General features: G+C 29.6%; 1 protein-coding gene across 4 annotated transcripts in view; it reads right to left on the minus strand.

The window, feature by feature from the left end:
- LOC105203196 (all trans-polyprenyl-diphosphate synthase PDSS2) overlaps positions 1-13,087 on the minus strand; it is a 49,561-nt gene that overhangs the window by 14,822 nt on the left and 21,652 nt on the right. For 3 of the 4 annotated variants that reach the window (XM_026138920.2, XM_039454267.1, XM_039454265.1), the window contains exons 2-5: positions 9,406-9,459; positions 9,220-9,321; positions 8,890-9,106; positions 7,653-7,916 (exon numbers count right to left, since the gene is read on the minus strand). In XM_026138920.2, coding sequence (XP_025994705.2) covers positions 7,653-7,916; positions 8,890-9,106; positions 9,220-9,321; positions 9,406-9,431 — 609 coding nt within the window. In that variant the 5' untranslated portion in view covers positions 9,432-9,459. Of the gene's footprint in view, positions 1-7,652; positions 7,917-8,889; positions 9,107-9,219; positions 9,322-9,405; positions 9,460-11,101; positions 11,161-13,087 lie in introns of all 4 variants that reach the window. The other variant, XM_039454266.1, reaches the window with a different exon arrangement.

Raw genomic sequence — 13,087 nt, forward strand, 5'->3', positions numbered from 1 at the left:
CAGAATGCCTTTGGCGATAAGGTTATGTCGAAAAAAAATGTATACAAGTGGTACAAAGACTTCCATGAAGGTCGAGAACGTGTTGAAGACGAGGAGCGTTCTGGGCGACCATCAACCGCAACCGACGAGCTCACGTCCAAAAAATTGAAGATTTGGTGTTGGAAAACCGTCGTTTAACCATTAGAGACATTTCTGATGAGATTGGCATATCAAAAGGCTCGGTCAATTCCATTTTGAAGGATGTGTTGGCTCTCAAACGCGTCAAATCTCGACTGGTACCAAAATCATTGAATTTTTTGGAAAAAAGGCGCCGCGTTGAAGTGTGTGAAGCAATGCTTCCCGACTACATTGACAAGACAAAACGCATTATCACTGGAGATGAGACTTGGATCTACGCTTACGATCCCGAAACAACCGACCAATCGAGTGAATATCGTGCCAAAGGTGAGCCGAGACCGAAAAAACCACGTCAAAGTCGCTCAAAAATCAAGGTTATGCTGACTGTTTTTTTCGATTATCGTGGTGTTGTGCATTACGAGTTCCTTCCGCCGGGCCAAACAGTCAATAAGGAATATTATTTGAACGTTATGCGTCGTTTGCGTAACGCTATCCGACAGAAGAGGCCGGAATTGTGGCGAAACAACACTTGGTTTTTGCACCCCGATAATGCACCGTCACACACTGCGCTGATTATTCGTGATTTTTTAACCAAAAACTCGACTAATATCGTTCCACAACCACCGTATTCACCTGATTTGGCTCCATGCGACTTCTGGCTATTCAGCAAACTCAAGCGGCCGCTCCGGGGACACCGTTTCGAGTCGATAGAAGAGATTCAAGCCGCTGCGAAGAAGGAGCTAAAGGCCATTCCTGAAATCGATTATTACAACTGTTTCGAAGATTGGAAAATCCGTTGGAATAAGTGTATTATATCAGGGGGGGATTACTTTGAAGGGGACGAAATTGATTTGCAAGAATAAATAAAGAATTTTCGAAATAAATGCAATGTCACCTTACTTTTTGGATACAGTAGTATATCCAAATTTTGTGCAGTGAGTAAACTTTGAAAGTGAACGATATATTTATTTTCATATAGTTTTTCGCAGTAATTTTTCGCTTGTCTAACAATCCAATCCAAGGTAAGTTGTTTAAACTCTTTTTATTATTTAATTACTTATTATAGATTATTTTAAATTTTTTAAGCTTACAAAACTTCGTATTTTATTTTTGTATGTAAATATTGTCAAAAAATTTTAATAATTACATTAGTCTATGTCTATGTTATACGATTATGTTAAATATTGATTAAATACTATAGATGTCTGACAGTCGGAAAAAATTATCTGAAGCCCAATATCGGAAAAGAAAATTAGAAAAAGACGAAAAAGTAAGAAAAACAACAAGTTCTTTAAAACTTTTTTCAATCAACACCTTCGACATCAACCAATTTGATCCCTGACATGGAACCAGAAGAAAGAAAAGAAACTGATATTACTAGCGAACTAGGTTCATCATTAGCTGAGAAAGAAAATTTTTTTTTAAAACTTCATGAAGAGGTGTCAAATGACCTTACTGTCGTTGTTGAATCTGGATTTGATCAAGAAGACAAATTGAAAGATCCCGGTCTTTGGCCTACAATATTAACAGACAAAATTAAAATTAGTCTAATTGAAATAGGACCAGTGCAACTTATAGATTTTAATTTTCCATTAGATAATAATAATAGATCTTTTTCCGCAAAATATTTTAGAAAAAAACTTAGTAATAATAAAATAATTCCTAGAACATGGTTACTGTATTCAAAATCCAAAAATTCGGTATACTGTTATTGCTGTAAACTATTTAATCATAATATAAATGCTTTTAACGAAGCTACGGTTACAACGACTGGAGACATTTGTCCCAGACTATAGAAAGACATGAAAAAAGTAAAGGTCACTTTAGCAGTTTAAAATCATTAATTGATTTAAAAAAATCAATTGAAAGTGGAAGAACCGTGGATGCCGAAAATGAAAAGTTAATTAAGTTAGAAAGAAAGCGATGGACTTCTGTAATTAAAAGAATTATTTATGCGATTCAGTTTTTAGCAGGACAAAATTTAGCATTAAGAGGACACAATAATACATTGTTCCAAGAAGGTAATGGTAACTTTCTTAAATTAATTGAAAGTATATCCCAGTTTGATAGCATTATGGCCGAACACATTAATCGTATCGAACATAACAATAAAATTATGCCTCATTATTTAGGAATCCACATTCAAAATGAAATAATTTTCTTATTAGGCGAAAAAATAAAAAAAACTATTATACACTCTTTAAAGTCCTGCAAATATTATGCTATTATTTTAGACTGTACACCTGACATAAGAAGAACAAATAACAATAGTTGTTCGATTTGTTTCTTTAAACGAAAAAACAAAATTAGTAGAAATAAGAGAACATTTTTTAAGATTTTGTCCAGTTACTGACACAACTGGCAAAGGATTAACGACGTTTATAGTCAATTTTTTAAAAAATCACGATATTGAAATAAATGATATGCGAGGTCAAGGATACGATAACGGTGCCAATATGAAGGGGAAGCATAATGGTCTTCAAAAACAAATTTTAGACTTAGACTAAATCCTAGAGCTTTTTTTGTGCCTTGCGCAGCACATAGTCTGAATTTAGTTGTTAATGATGCTGCAAAAAGTTCTTTTGAAATTGTAAATTTTTTCTCTATTGTTCAAGAGATATATGTATTTTTCTCGGCTTCAACACATCGATGGCAAGTTTTAAAAAACGAACATCCTAGTTTAACAGTAAAACCATTATCTGAAACAAGATGGGAGAGTAGAATAGATGCCATTAAAGTATTGAGATATAATTTGGAAAATATCTATGATGCATTATATAAGTTGTATATCGATTCTACAAGAGATAATAGTACAAGAAATTGCAAATACATTGTTAATGAAAATAAGCTCATATAAGTTCATATGTTCCATAGTAATTTGGTATAATGTTTTAACAAAAATTAATGTTGTAAGTAAAATGATGCAAAAGAAGGATGTGGCTTTACCTAATACCGTAAATATGTTAAAAAATGTTGACACTTATTTTAAAGAATGTAGGTCTGAAAATGGGTTTAAAATGATGTTACAGGAAGCTAAAAAAATAGCCGAGGAAATAGATAGCGAAACAACATTTCCCACTATTGCTAATGTTTGACCTCGAAAGAAAAAGAGAATGTTTGATTATGAAAGTAAAGATGAAAATATTGAATAACCGGAAAAGCATTTTAAAGCAAATTTTTATTTTAATTTACTAGACATAACAATATTTAAGATACAAGAAAGATTTGAACAATTAAATTCTCTTAATGACACTTTAACTTTTTAAACGATATTAATTTCTTCTTAAAATTAGAGAAAGACACAAAATTAAAATATTGTATAGACTTACAAAATAAATTATCTGTTTCTAATGTAGAATCTGATATAAACGCTATTGATTTATATGAAGAAATTGAAAATTTGTCAGTTTATGTTGCATCTGATATGAATGCATTAGATATTTTACAATACTTATTATCAAATGATTAAAAAAAATATTTTTTCGAATTTATCCATTTCTTTGAGAATTTTATTAACAATGCCTGTTACTGTAGCTACCGGAGAAAGATTGTTATCAAAATTAAAAATTGTTAAGAATTATTTACGTTCTACAATGAAACAAGAACGTCTTACAAATTTATCTATTATAAGTATAGAGCGAGAAATTTCAAGAAACTTAGATATAACAGACATTGTTAATGAATTTTCAATTAAAAAGTCAAGGAAAGTGCAATTTAATTAAAATAGAATAAATAGAATCTATAAAAAATATATATACATATATAATGTTAATATATATTATATAATGAATAAGTTTTATTCTGTTAGTATAATATATTTAGATTTTTTATTTGTTTTATAAAATTATTTTTAAAGTTTGTTCGAATTTTATTTTGTCACGTTTGTTCGATGCAATAAATTATAATAACCTAAATACGCTGTTTTTATTGTTCTCTAGAAACAACTACATATTATTTTTTAAATTGAAATATAAAAGAATATAAAAAGATATAAGTAGAGGCGGCAAATTTAGTGTGGCACCCCGGCGCCAAGTACCCTAGGAACGCCCCTGTACAGATTTGAATTTTGCAATTGGATTTGTCAACAATCGCGCACCTTTCATCAGAAAATTTTATTTTCTGATAAATGCACATTTTCAAGTGACGGCTCTGTAAATACATGGAACTGTCGATATTGGGCACAAGAAAATTCTCATTGGTTCCGAAAAATTGACTATCAACATGTTTGGAAAGTCAATGTTTGATGCGGAATTATTGGAAAACATGTCGTTGAACCGCATATCTTTGAGGTGAACCTAAACGGTATTCGGTACGCCAATTTCCTTGAAAATGATCTTCCGCCCTTGCTTGAAAATATTGATCTACAATTGCGCCTAAACATGTTTTTCCAGCAAGATGGATGTCCAGCGCATACATCTAGAGTTGCCCATGAACGGTTGAACAAAATGTTTCCAGATAAATGGATAGACAAATATGGCCCACATCATTGGCCACCACGATTACCGGACCTCACGGTTCTCGATTACTATTTGTGGGGAAGACTAAATAATCTGATATACCGCGAACGCCCTACGACAAGAGATGATATGATTTGTAGAATACGTCTCGCTATTCGTTCTCTACATGTTGATGAAATTCTTCATGCAACAAATAATTTCGAGAAAAGAATACTTGCTTGCATTGAAGCAAACAGTGAACATTTCGAACACCAGGCCTAATACATCAGCTACACATACACACACACACGCGCGCGCGCGCACGCGTACAGCAGAGAGGGTTTTGAGTCGATTAATGCTACGAGAGTGACAAACCGTGGGGTCCTTATCTCTGTTGACACACACACATTCACACACACAAACAAACACACACACACACACACACACACACACACACACACACCAGAGGTGTAAATCCGACCGTGCAACCTCCACGCGGTACACCTTGGGTAATGCTAATGCCGACGGTACCGTAATTTTCAACCCTCATAACTCGAAAAGTACTGATTAAAAAAACGTTTTGTTATAGCGTTTTGGAAAGCTCTTGAGATAAGCTACAAGAATATGCATTGAAAAGTGGGAGTTTTCATTTAAAAAATTAAAGATGACCTTCACGTGATCTTCAAACGACTATCCTAGGTCAAACCAATGACACCATCTTATGTCCCCCTCAAAGTCACAAAGCTTTTGTCTGAAACATTTTTCTTTAAAATGTCGCGTTTACGAAAAAATCGGGTGAGACGGGTGGTCTGGGACACCCTGTATATGATCATATAAGATTGAATATGGAGTCATATATTTACATATATGGACAAATATTACTTCACATCAGATTATACTTGATGATATACATGATAAGATATAAATTATATATAATCATATATATTTATATATATATTTATATATAATTATACATGAAACATTTTTACTCGGGCTCTTATAGTAAAACGTGGAGACAACCATTAACAAACACCCTGGTATATACAATATAAGATATAAGATAAATGAATAATTATAAGAACATTAACAATTGATTGCGCACCTAAGGTGACGGTCATGGATGATTTAAGGTTAGAATTATTTTTATTAATTTATATAAATTTAACGATTAATCATTTTAAAAAACGTTTAATGTCAATGTAAAGATCAAATGTTATAATATCATAGAAAAATTATTAGATATTTAATATACCGATTGTAAATTTTAAAAAAGTATTAAAAGATGTTGATGTTTTGGTCTTATTGTTAATTATGGGTCGACAAATTATTTTATGTCCCTATAATGGATCATAAGTTAGTCCCAATTCTAAGTCAATAAGAAAAGCATATGCACAGAAATTATATAATCAACACAATGTTACAAGCTATGAAATTTAATATAAATTATATTATTTATTATTAATAGTAAATTATAGATTATTTATTACTAATATCAATAAAAATTGCACTTTAATGACAAATTAAACACAGCATTAAATAAACAAAAATTAAGTAATTATATTTTATATTATTATATATTAATACTGATTTGTAATGATTTTATAAATTCTATAAATAATTAATAAGAGCTTGTACTTAGTAAACGTCACTAGTTTATTCTTTTTGACAAAACTGGTAACCTTTTTGGAATGTAATTTTTTCGGTTTCTATGGTTTTAACAAACTTGAACAGACATGGCCCACAATTAGGTCACAAGATCTAAGCTTGATCCTAATTATGGGTACATTTTGATTTAAAATAATTATTTAAATGACAATTTCTATTAAATATGTATTTCTATTCCTTTCTAAGATAAAATTTCTTTAATGTAAAACTATTTTTATATTAATAATATTAAAATTTATATTGTTTCAGCTTGTATATTATTACAATATATTAAATACAACCTAATAAGAGTATCGCAACTTTAAGGAATTATTAAAAAAAAATAACATTTTAATTTTTTTTTTATATCAACAATCATTGAAGAAATAACTTTATATTACAATAATTATAAAATAATTAAAAAATCAAAAAACATTCTTATAATTTAATTATTATGTATATATATTTATAAAACATTTAATTTTGCAAACTTAACTCATAATTAGGACCGTCATCTTATAGGTACACTTTCGCTGACTCTCAGTAGCCTTATTCTTAATTGTTTGCTGTTTTAATTTCAAGAGTCCTGAGTTATATTATTAGTCATGAAATAATCCCGTACAATTTACGTAAAAAAAAATTATTTAATTAATTAAATTTTTGTCAGAAATACTGAAAATATAACATATTAAAAATTGAAGAAAATGCATCGATTATGTTTTTTTTTTTTTATTCAAATCGTGCGAATATCTTTGATATGAAAAGATAAGAAAAAATCTATTCATCACACATTGCGTGATAAAACATTTCATGTACACTTAGGAATATGATTCTTTTATACTAAATCTTATTACAATTTATTATTGCGATTCATAATAACATATGATTGTGATTGATTATAAGTGATAATTAATTAAATATCATTGATCAATACCAAAAATAAACTTTAAAGTAATTTAATGATTAATCACATATTTAAGAACATTTTCCAATTAAATTTTCTAAAATATTCATTCGGAATATTTGTATCAAGACTCTAATGCGCGATCAGCATGCTATTGAATAGATAATAAGAAACTAAAGCAGAGCTTCTCAAGAAATGTACTTTTTAGTCGATTTTCAGCTTACAGCTTTCTTCTTATCTCACTACTTTCCGTGCAATTCAAATGCCGATTTACATTTGAACTGTGTGCAGGTTGATGAAGTAAAGGGAATAGCGATAACTGAAAATTGACTGAAAAGTGCATTATTTGCCGAACTCTGAACCAAAGTAACGATAAAAGTAACGGCTGCATTCGTTACTGTAAAAATGTAACTATATTACCGTTTGATACTATTGTATTACAAAACATAAAAAAAGTAACGCTTGTACCGTAAAAATGTAACGAAAATAGTAATTGTTACAAGTTACTTCCCAATCCTGACTAATGTAAATTTGAGTTTAAAATGCATCACCTGCCAAGCTAAAGCCAAATGTTTCCCAAACTCAAATCCATTTTCCTCCATTTCCTTGTTATGCCCAGCTATTTTTAATGTACTTTGGCAACTTTTTGCAAATAGCGATCCAACATGAATGTTCAAAAGCGTCCATTCTGTCACAGCATAATCCGTACGATCCTTAAGTGGTATCGGCGGTATGGGAAACCCTTGTTTATCTTTGCGTCCTATAAATCCTATTTGACAGAAATCTGCCATTGCGGACATCATTAAGCAAAAAATCTGAAAAATATACATATTTTTTAAATTACAAAAATTTTAAATTGGAAAAACAATATTTTTTTTTCTTACAATCCCAGTAAACAAAATAAAATCAAATAAATTGAAAATTGCAACTTATTCTAATTTATCCGAGTTTGTGTTTTAGAGCCTCAGAATATTTTTTGATTCAATCCGACTCATGTATTGAAATAGGAAATGTGCTAATTATTTTAAATTAGGATAAATTCATGTCTTGATTTATTATATTATTTTTTTATTTAAATGAATTAGAAAACGAAATAAACTATTCATCATGTTGAATTTAGATGTAGATACAGATATCCGTATTACATACAATCAAAAAAATATTTTGCTGACATAGATGAGCTAGGTTTCTCGCTATTTTTTGTATCTGTTGAAAAGAATTGTCACATATAAAATTTACAGCATTTAACTATAATTTCTAGAAAATTTAAGTCTTATAGCCAATTAAATAGTTAAATTTTATAATAAATATGATTGAATAAACGCAAGAAACAAATTTTCTTCCTTTTCACAAATAGTTTAGATATAAATTTTGTTTCTGTTACTTAGGTTGGATGAGTATCAAATATATTCGATATCACAATATTTGCTAACTGTTTATCTACTTCAGTTCACTTTTTGTAGGCAAAAAATTGTGGCTCTACTTATAAGATCATTTTTTAAAATGTTTGTTGCATTCAGCGGAAAAAACAGCTTTGTAAATGTTGTAAAATTCTTTAATATAATTGGTTCATATATTTAGATTTGGCAGGAACTATAAAGGCAAAAACCGGATAAATTCTATAAGTTGAAAAATTGCTTTTTCCACTAAACGTAAAAAAACAAATGTGAAAAATCTAAAGTACAAATTCGAAAATGTCAAAATAAATTTATTTCTAGCTATTTCAATTCATTTTTGTTTGCTGGGATAATGATAAACAATATATACAAGTAATATAACAACTATTACATCTTGATTTTTAAGATCTGCTAATTGGGTTAAAGCATGACGCAACAAGTCATCAGCAAACAATAATGCTATTTTGTTGCTGAAAGTTATATTCTTCAATTCTGAAGATTTTAGACATCTATTATTTTTAGTTGTTTGTAGTGTATTAAATATTCCTTTATTTATCATGTTGTTATTAGCGTATAATAGTTCCATAACTGTTGCCAATTTCATTTGCCTGAAACATGTTTATATTATTTAATATAAATATTTTTTTCCTTCAATATAATATTTTTTATATTTTTTATATTTTTTATATGAAGAGTGTTAACATTTTTTTGTATAGTATACCTGCGTATTACATCTGCAGCTTTATTCTCCTGTATAGGTAAGTGGCCAGCTTTAGAAAATAATATTAAAATAAGTCCAAATATAGTGTTATTAGTAATAGATCTGTAAAAAATACAAAATAGTAAATTAAGTGAAATTTCTGTTCTTGGAAAAGGATTGTTGATAATTACAATTTGTGATACTTACTTGACTGTTTTCAATGCCGGATGCATCTCTACTATCCCGCCGAAACCCGAAAAACTGCAAAGAAATTATTATAAATTACTTACTTTTCAAATCACCCTCGGTGCCAAAAAATACATAAGTGTGATTTATAACCTGATAGACCGTGCGGTACTTTTATCACACTCTATATATCACAAGAAGAATTTAGCATTCAAATTTTAACTAATAACAGATATCCGCTAGAAACTATATTCGTTAAAATCAACCGCAGGATTAAAAAATTAATTAACAATAACGCCAATAAAATTAATGAATTAGATGGTAATTCTATAAACGAAAATGCATCAAATGTATCAATTCCCCAAAAAAAATATTTTTTGTTTGGTCATACCTTACAACATACAATTAATACGATAACCAAGAAATTAAGCAAAAACTATTTGGTAGAATATCACTGTCTTAACAAATTAAATAAAATCCTAAAAATACATAAAGATAACATCCCGTACATTGAAAATAACAACATTATTTATAGGTTGGTGTGCAAAAATTATGACGTTACGTACGTTGGTCAGTCAAAAAGACAACTTAAGACGCGATGAACACCGAAATAGGGTAAGGTTACCGATATCGCACCGGCTCCTAAATTGCACCTTGCGTATAAATTCAACTTGTGTACAGTACTTGTACACTCTTTGCATGATTATTTGATAACTACATAATATTATCATTATCCTCTATTAAACTCAACACGTTAAGAACAACAGAAATTTTGTAATTAATATTTTTAGAAAAATGGTAACTTCGTTGCTATTTTTCAACACATTTTGTAGCTCGATCACAAAAAAGGTAAAATAAATAATCAAAATTTCGATAATTTGTAATGATCACAATATTATTAAAATTAGATTAGCAAAGTTCAAATAACTTTGTATTCTTATTTGTAAATTAAACAAAGAAAATTTTACCAAATGCTTTAGTCTCTTAAATCGCACTATGTCTTAGTTTCCTAAATCGCACCATTGCTTTGATCGTGGCTATATATATATATATATAAAATTAAATATAATAATCATACAAGCATACATTTTACCAATATTGCCATAATGTAACAATGTTATTACAATATTATTGAAAAATTATTGATATGATGACATTGATTGAAATTATATTTAATTTACGGTATTTATCTCCAACATTAATAAAATTATGCTTATCTAACACATTTTTGCTCGAGAAGAAAGAATCTAACAGAAAAAGTGTCGTTTTACTCTAGGAAGAGTAATATTAACCTGTGGTGCGATTTAGGAGACCAATTACCTAAATCGCACTATTTGAAAGCTTCTTAAAAATCGTTATTTAAAAATTTATGACAATACATAAAATTCTGAAAAAAATATATATGAAAGGAGAAATGTTGTACTTCATTACGATGTAAAAAAATTAAAGATATTCTTTATAATTTCTTAGTTATAAGCCTTTATGTCAAAAGTGGTGCAATTTCGGCAACCTTACCCTAATATCAAATTAGACTCTAATAAACATTGCGATCTCTAATTACATAATTCAATGTGATCGTGATTTTGATTGGAAATATGTAACGATTTTGGAGAGGGAGGCTAATTGTATTCCGCGCCTCCTCCTCAGATCACCATGTAGTACCTTCCCTTTACGCCGTGGCGCCACAAGGTTTGCAGTAAGTTTTTTAACTACTTACTGCTCTTTGTTTCCCGGACTCCCTGAACTGGTCCTCCATCTTCATTCTTTTTCTTTGTGCTAAAGAAAAACCACAAGGATCAAAGAACTGTGTGTGAATATGGAACACAAACGAAAATCCTCTAGCGAGGATAAAGAATATAAATTCGCCAAGAAAGTGAAACGATTAAAGAAAAAAATAAGATATAAGCTCTGCTAGATGACAAGATTATCACACCGGCGTGGGGCGGAGAACGGTGCAAGTCACCAAATCTTTTTTTTAGTCGAGATGACTAAAAAAGTTCTCAAAAAATTTTTAAAAAATTTAAGAACAATAAAATCATTTATATATTAAATAATAATAATAATAATAAATACATAAAATATCCAAGGAAAATTTTATTTTTTCACATTTGTTATAGGAAATAAAGACCGCCGCTACGCCGAATTAAGCTCGTCGGATTCCTATAGAAGTCGATCAAATAGTCGGTCACCAAGTTGGTCACACTCTGATCAACGCGGTGTAGAAACAAAAACGTCTTCCGCCACAGAAGAATCACGAGAGATTTTACTGGCAATAAAATGATTTTCCAAAATCCTCTTCAAAGACAACCGATACCCCGAAGGAGCCTCCCAGCAAACACAGTTACATAACAGCAATGTTAATAAAATAAAATCGAAAGTAACACGCAATATAACATGCGCGTTACATGTAATGTCCATGTTAGTTGTAATTTCCCACTCATAAGAAAAATAACAGTTACATAACAGTTGTATCATATTTGTTATACAGCCCTGCCGAAAATGTACGATTAAAACCGATAAAAAAAAAAGTAATCCGAATCGATCGGAATTTCTGCACCGAAAATATAGTATTAAAACCGATTGAAAATAAAAACCTAATCAAAACCCAGATAGATTTATTAAAACAGAATACATTAATGTAAATGTAATAAATGTTTAATTTACAAAAAACATTTCTTGTATCTTTTTCGTTAACAAGGATTATAAAAAAAGATTAAATTTGAATTAAACATTTCATTTAAGTACAAAATTAAATAACAATACAAATTGTTATTTACAAATAAAAATATAAAATTTTATATGGAACAGCGTTCCACACATACACATCATGTTTGAAAAAAGTGAGAGCGAGTATTCGTCTCGAGGTTACAATAATCAGCTCCTAAAAGTCTCACTGAAGTATGAGAGTATGAGCTGGGGAGTCGGCCGCCGTGACGCCTAGATATAACGCATGTGGCCGCACTCGACTCACGAGAAAATCTCCCACGGCGTGGCCACCTAGTGGTGGCGCCAGAACTCACTTGTTAAATCCATTTTAATTCAAAATTACAGAATTTCATAAATTATAATTAAATCAAATTTTAATGCAATGTGACACGTTGAGACGCTAACAATTCTTATGTACCATTTTTAAATAGATATTTTGATGACAATACTATAAATCACGTTAAGAAATTTGTAAAATTGTCCGAAAGCTATGTTTTTCTTTGGCAATTAATAATTCTTGGCAACCGTCAAGAAAAAAATAGTTTCCGAACAATTTTACAAATTAGTAAAAATGATGTACAATATTATTTTATCAAAATAGCTTTTTATTTAAAAAATAGCACGCAAGAATTTTTAGCCTTTCAGCATATCATTTCTCGCTACTAATGTCAGGATTTTGAAACGTGGTCGCTGAGAGTATTTAGGAGTCTTAATGCAAATGAATTAAAATTTTAAAAAATTTATATATTATGCATTACACTTAAATAATTCACGAAAGCGATATTAAAATCAATTACGATTCGTATATAATTAAAACCGATTACCTTTTAATCCGCTCGTGGATTGAATCGATTAAAACAGATTAAAATCAATTAAAAAGGATTCCGTTTTAATCGGTTTTAATCGCACATTTTTGGCAGGGAGGAGTCGTATTAATAATTCAGTTTTATAACAGTTATATTATTAAAATAAAATGTTTGTTATATAAACCTGATAA

The sequence above is a fragment of the Solenopsis invicta genome, chromosome 10 (genome assembly GCF_016802725.1).
Source record: "Solenopsis invicta isolate M01_SB chromosome 10, UNIL_Sinv_3.0, whole genome shotgun sequence".
Lineage (NCBI taxonomy): Eukaryota > Metazoa > Arthropoda > Insecta > Hymenoptera > Formicidae > Solenopsis > Solenopsis invicta.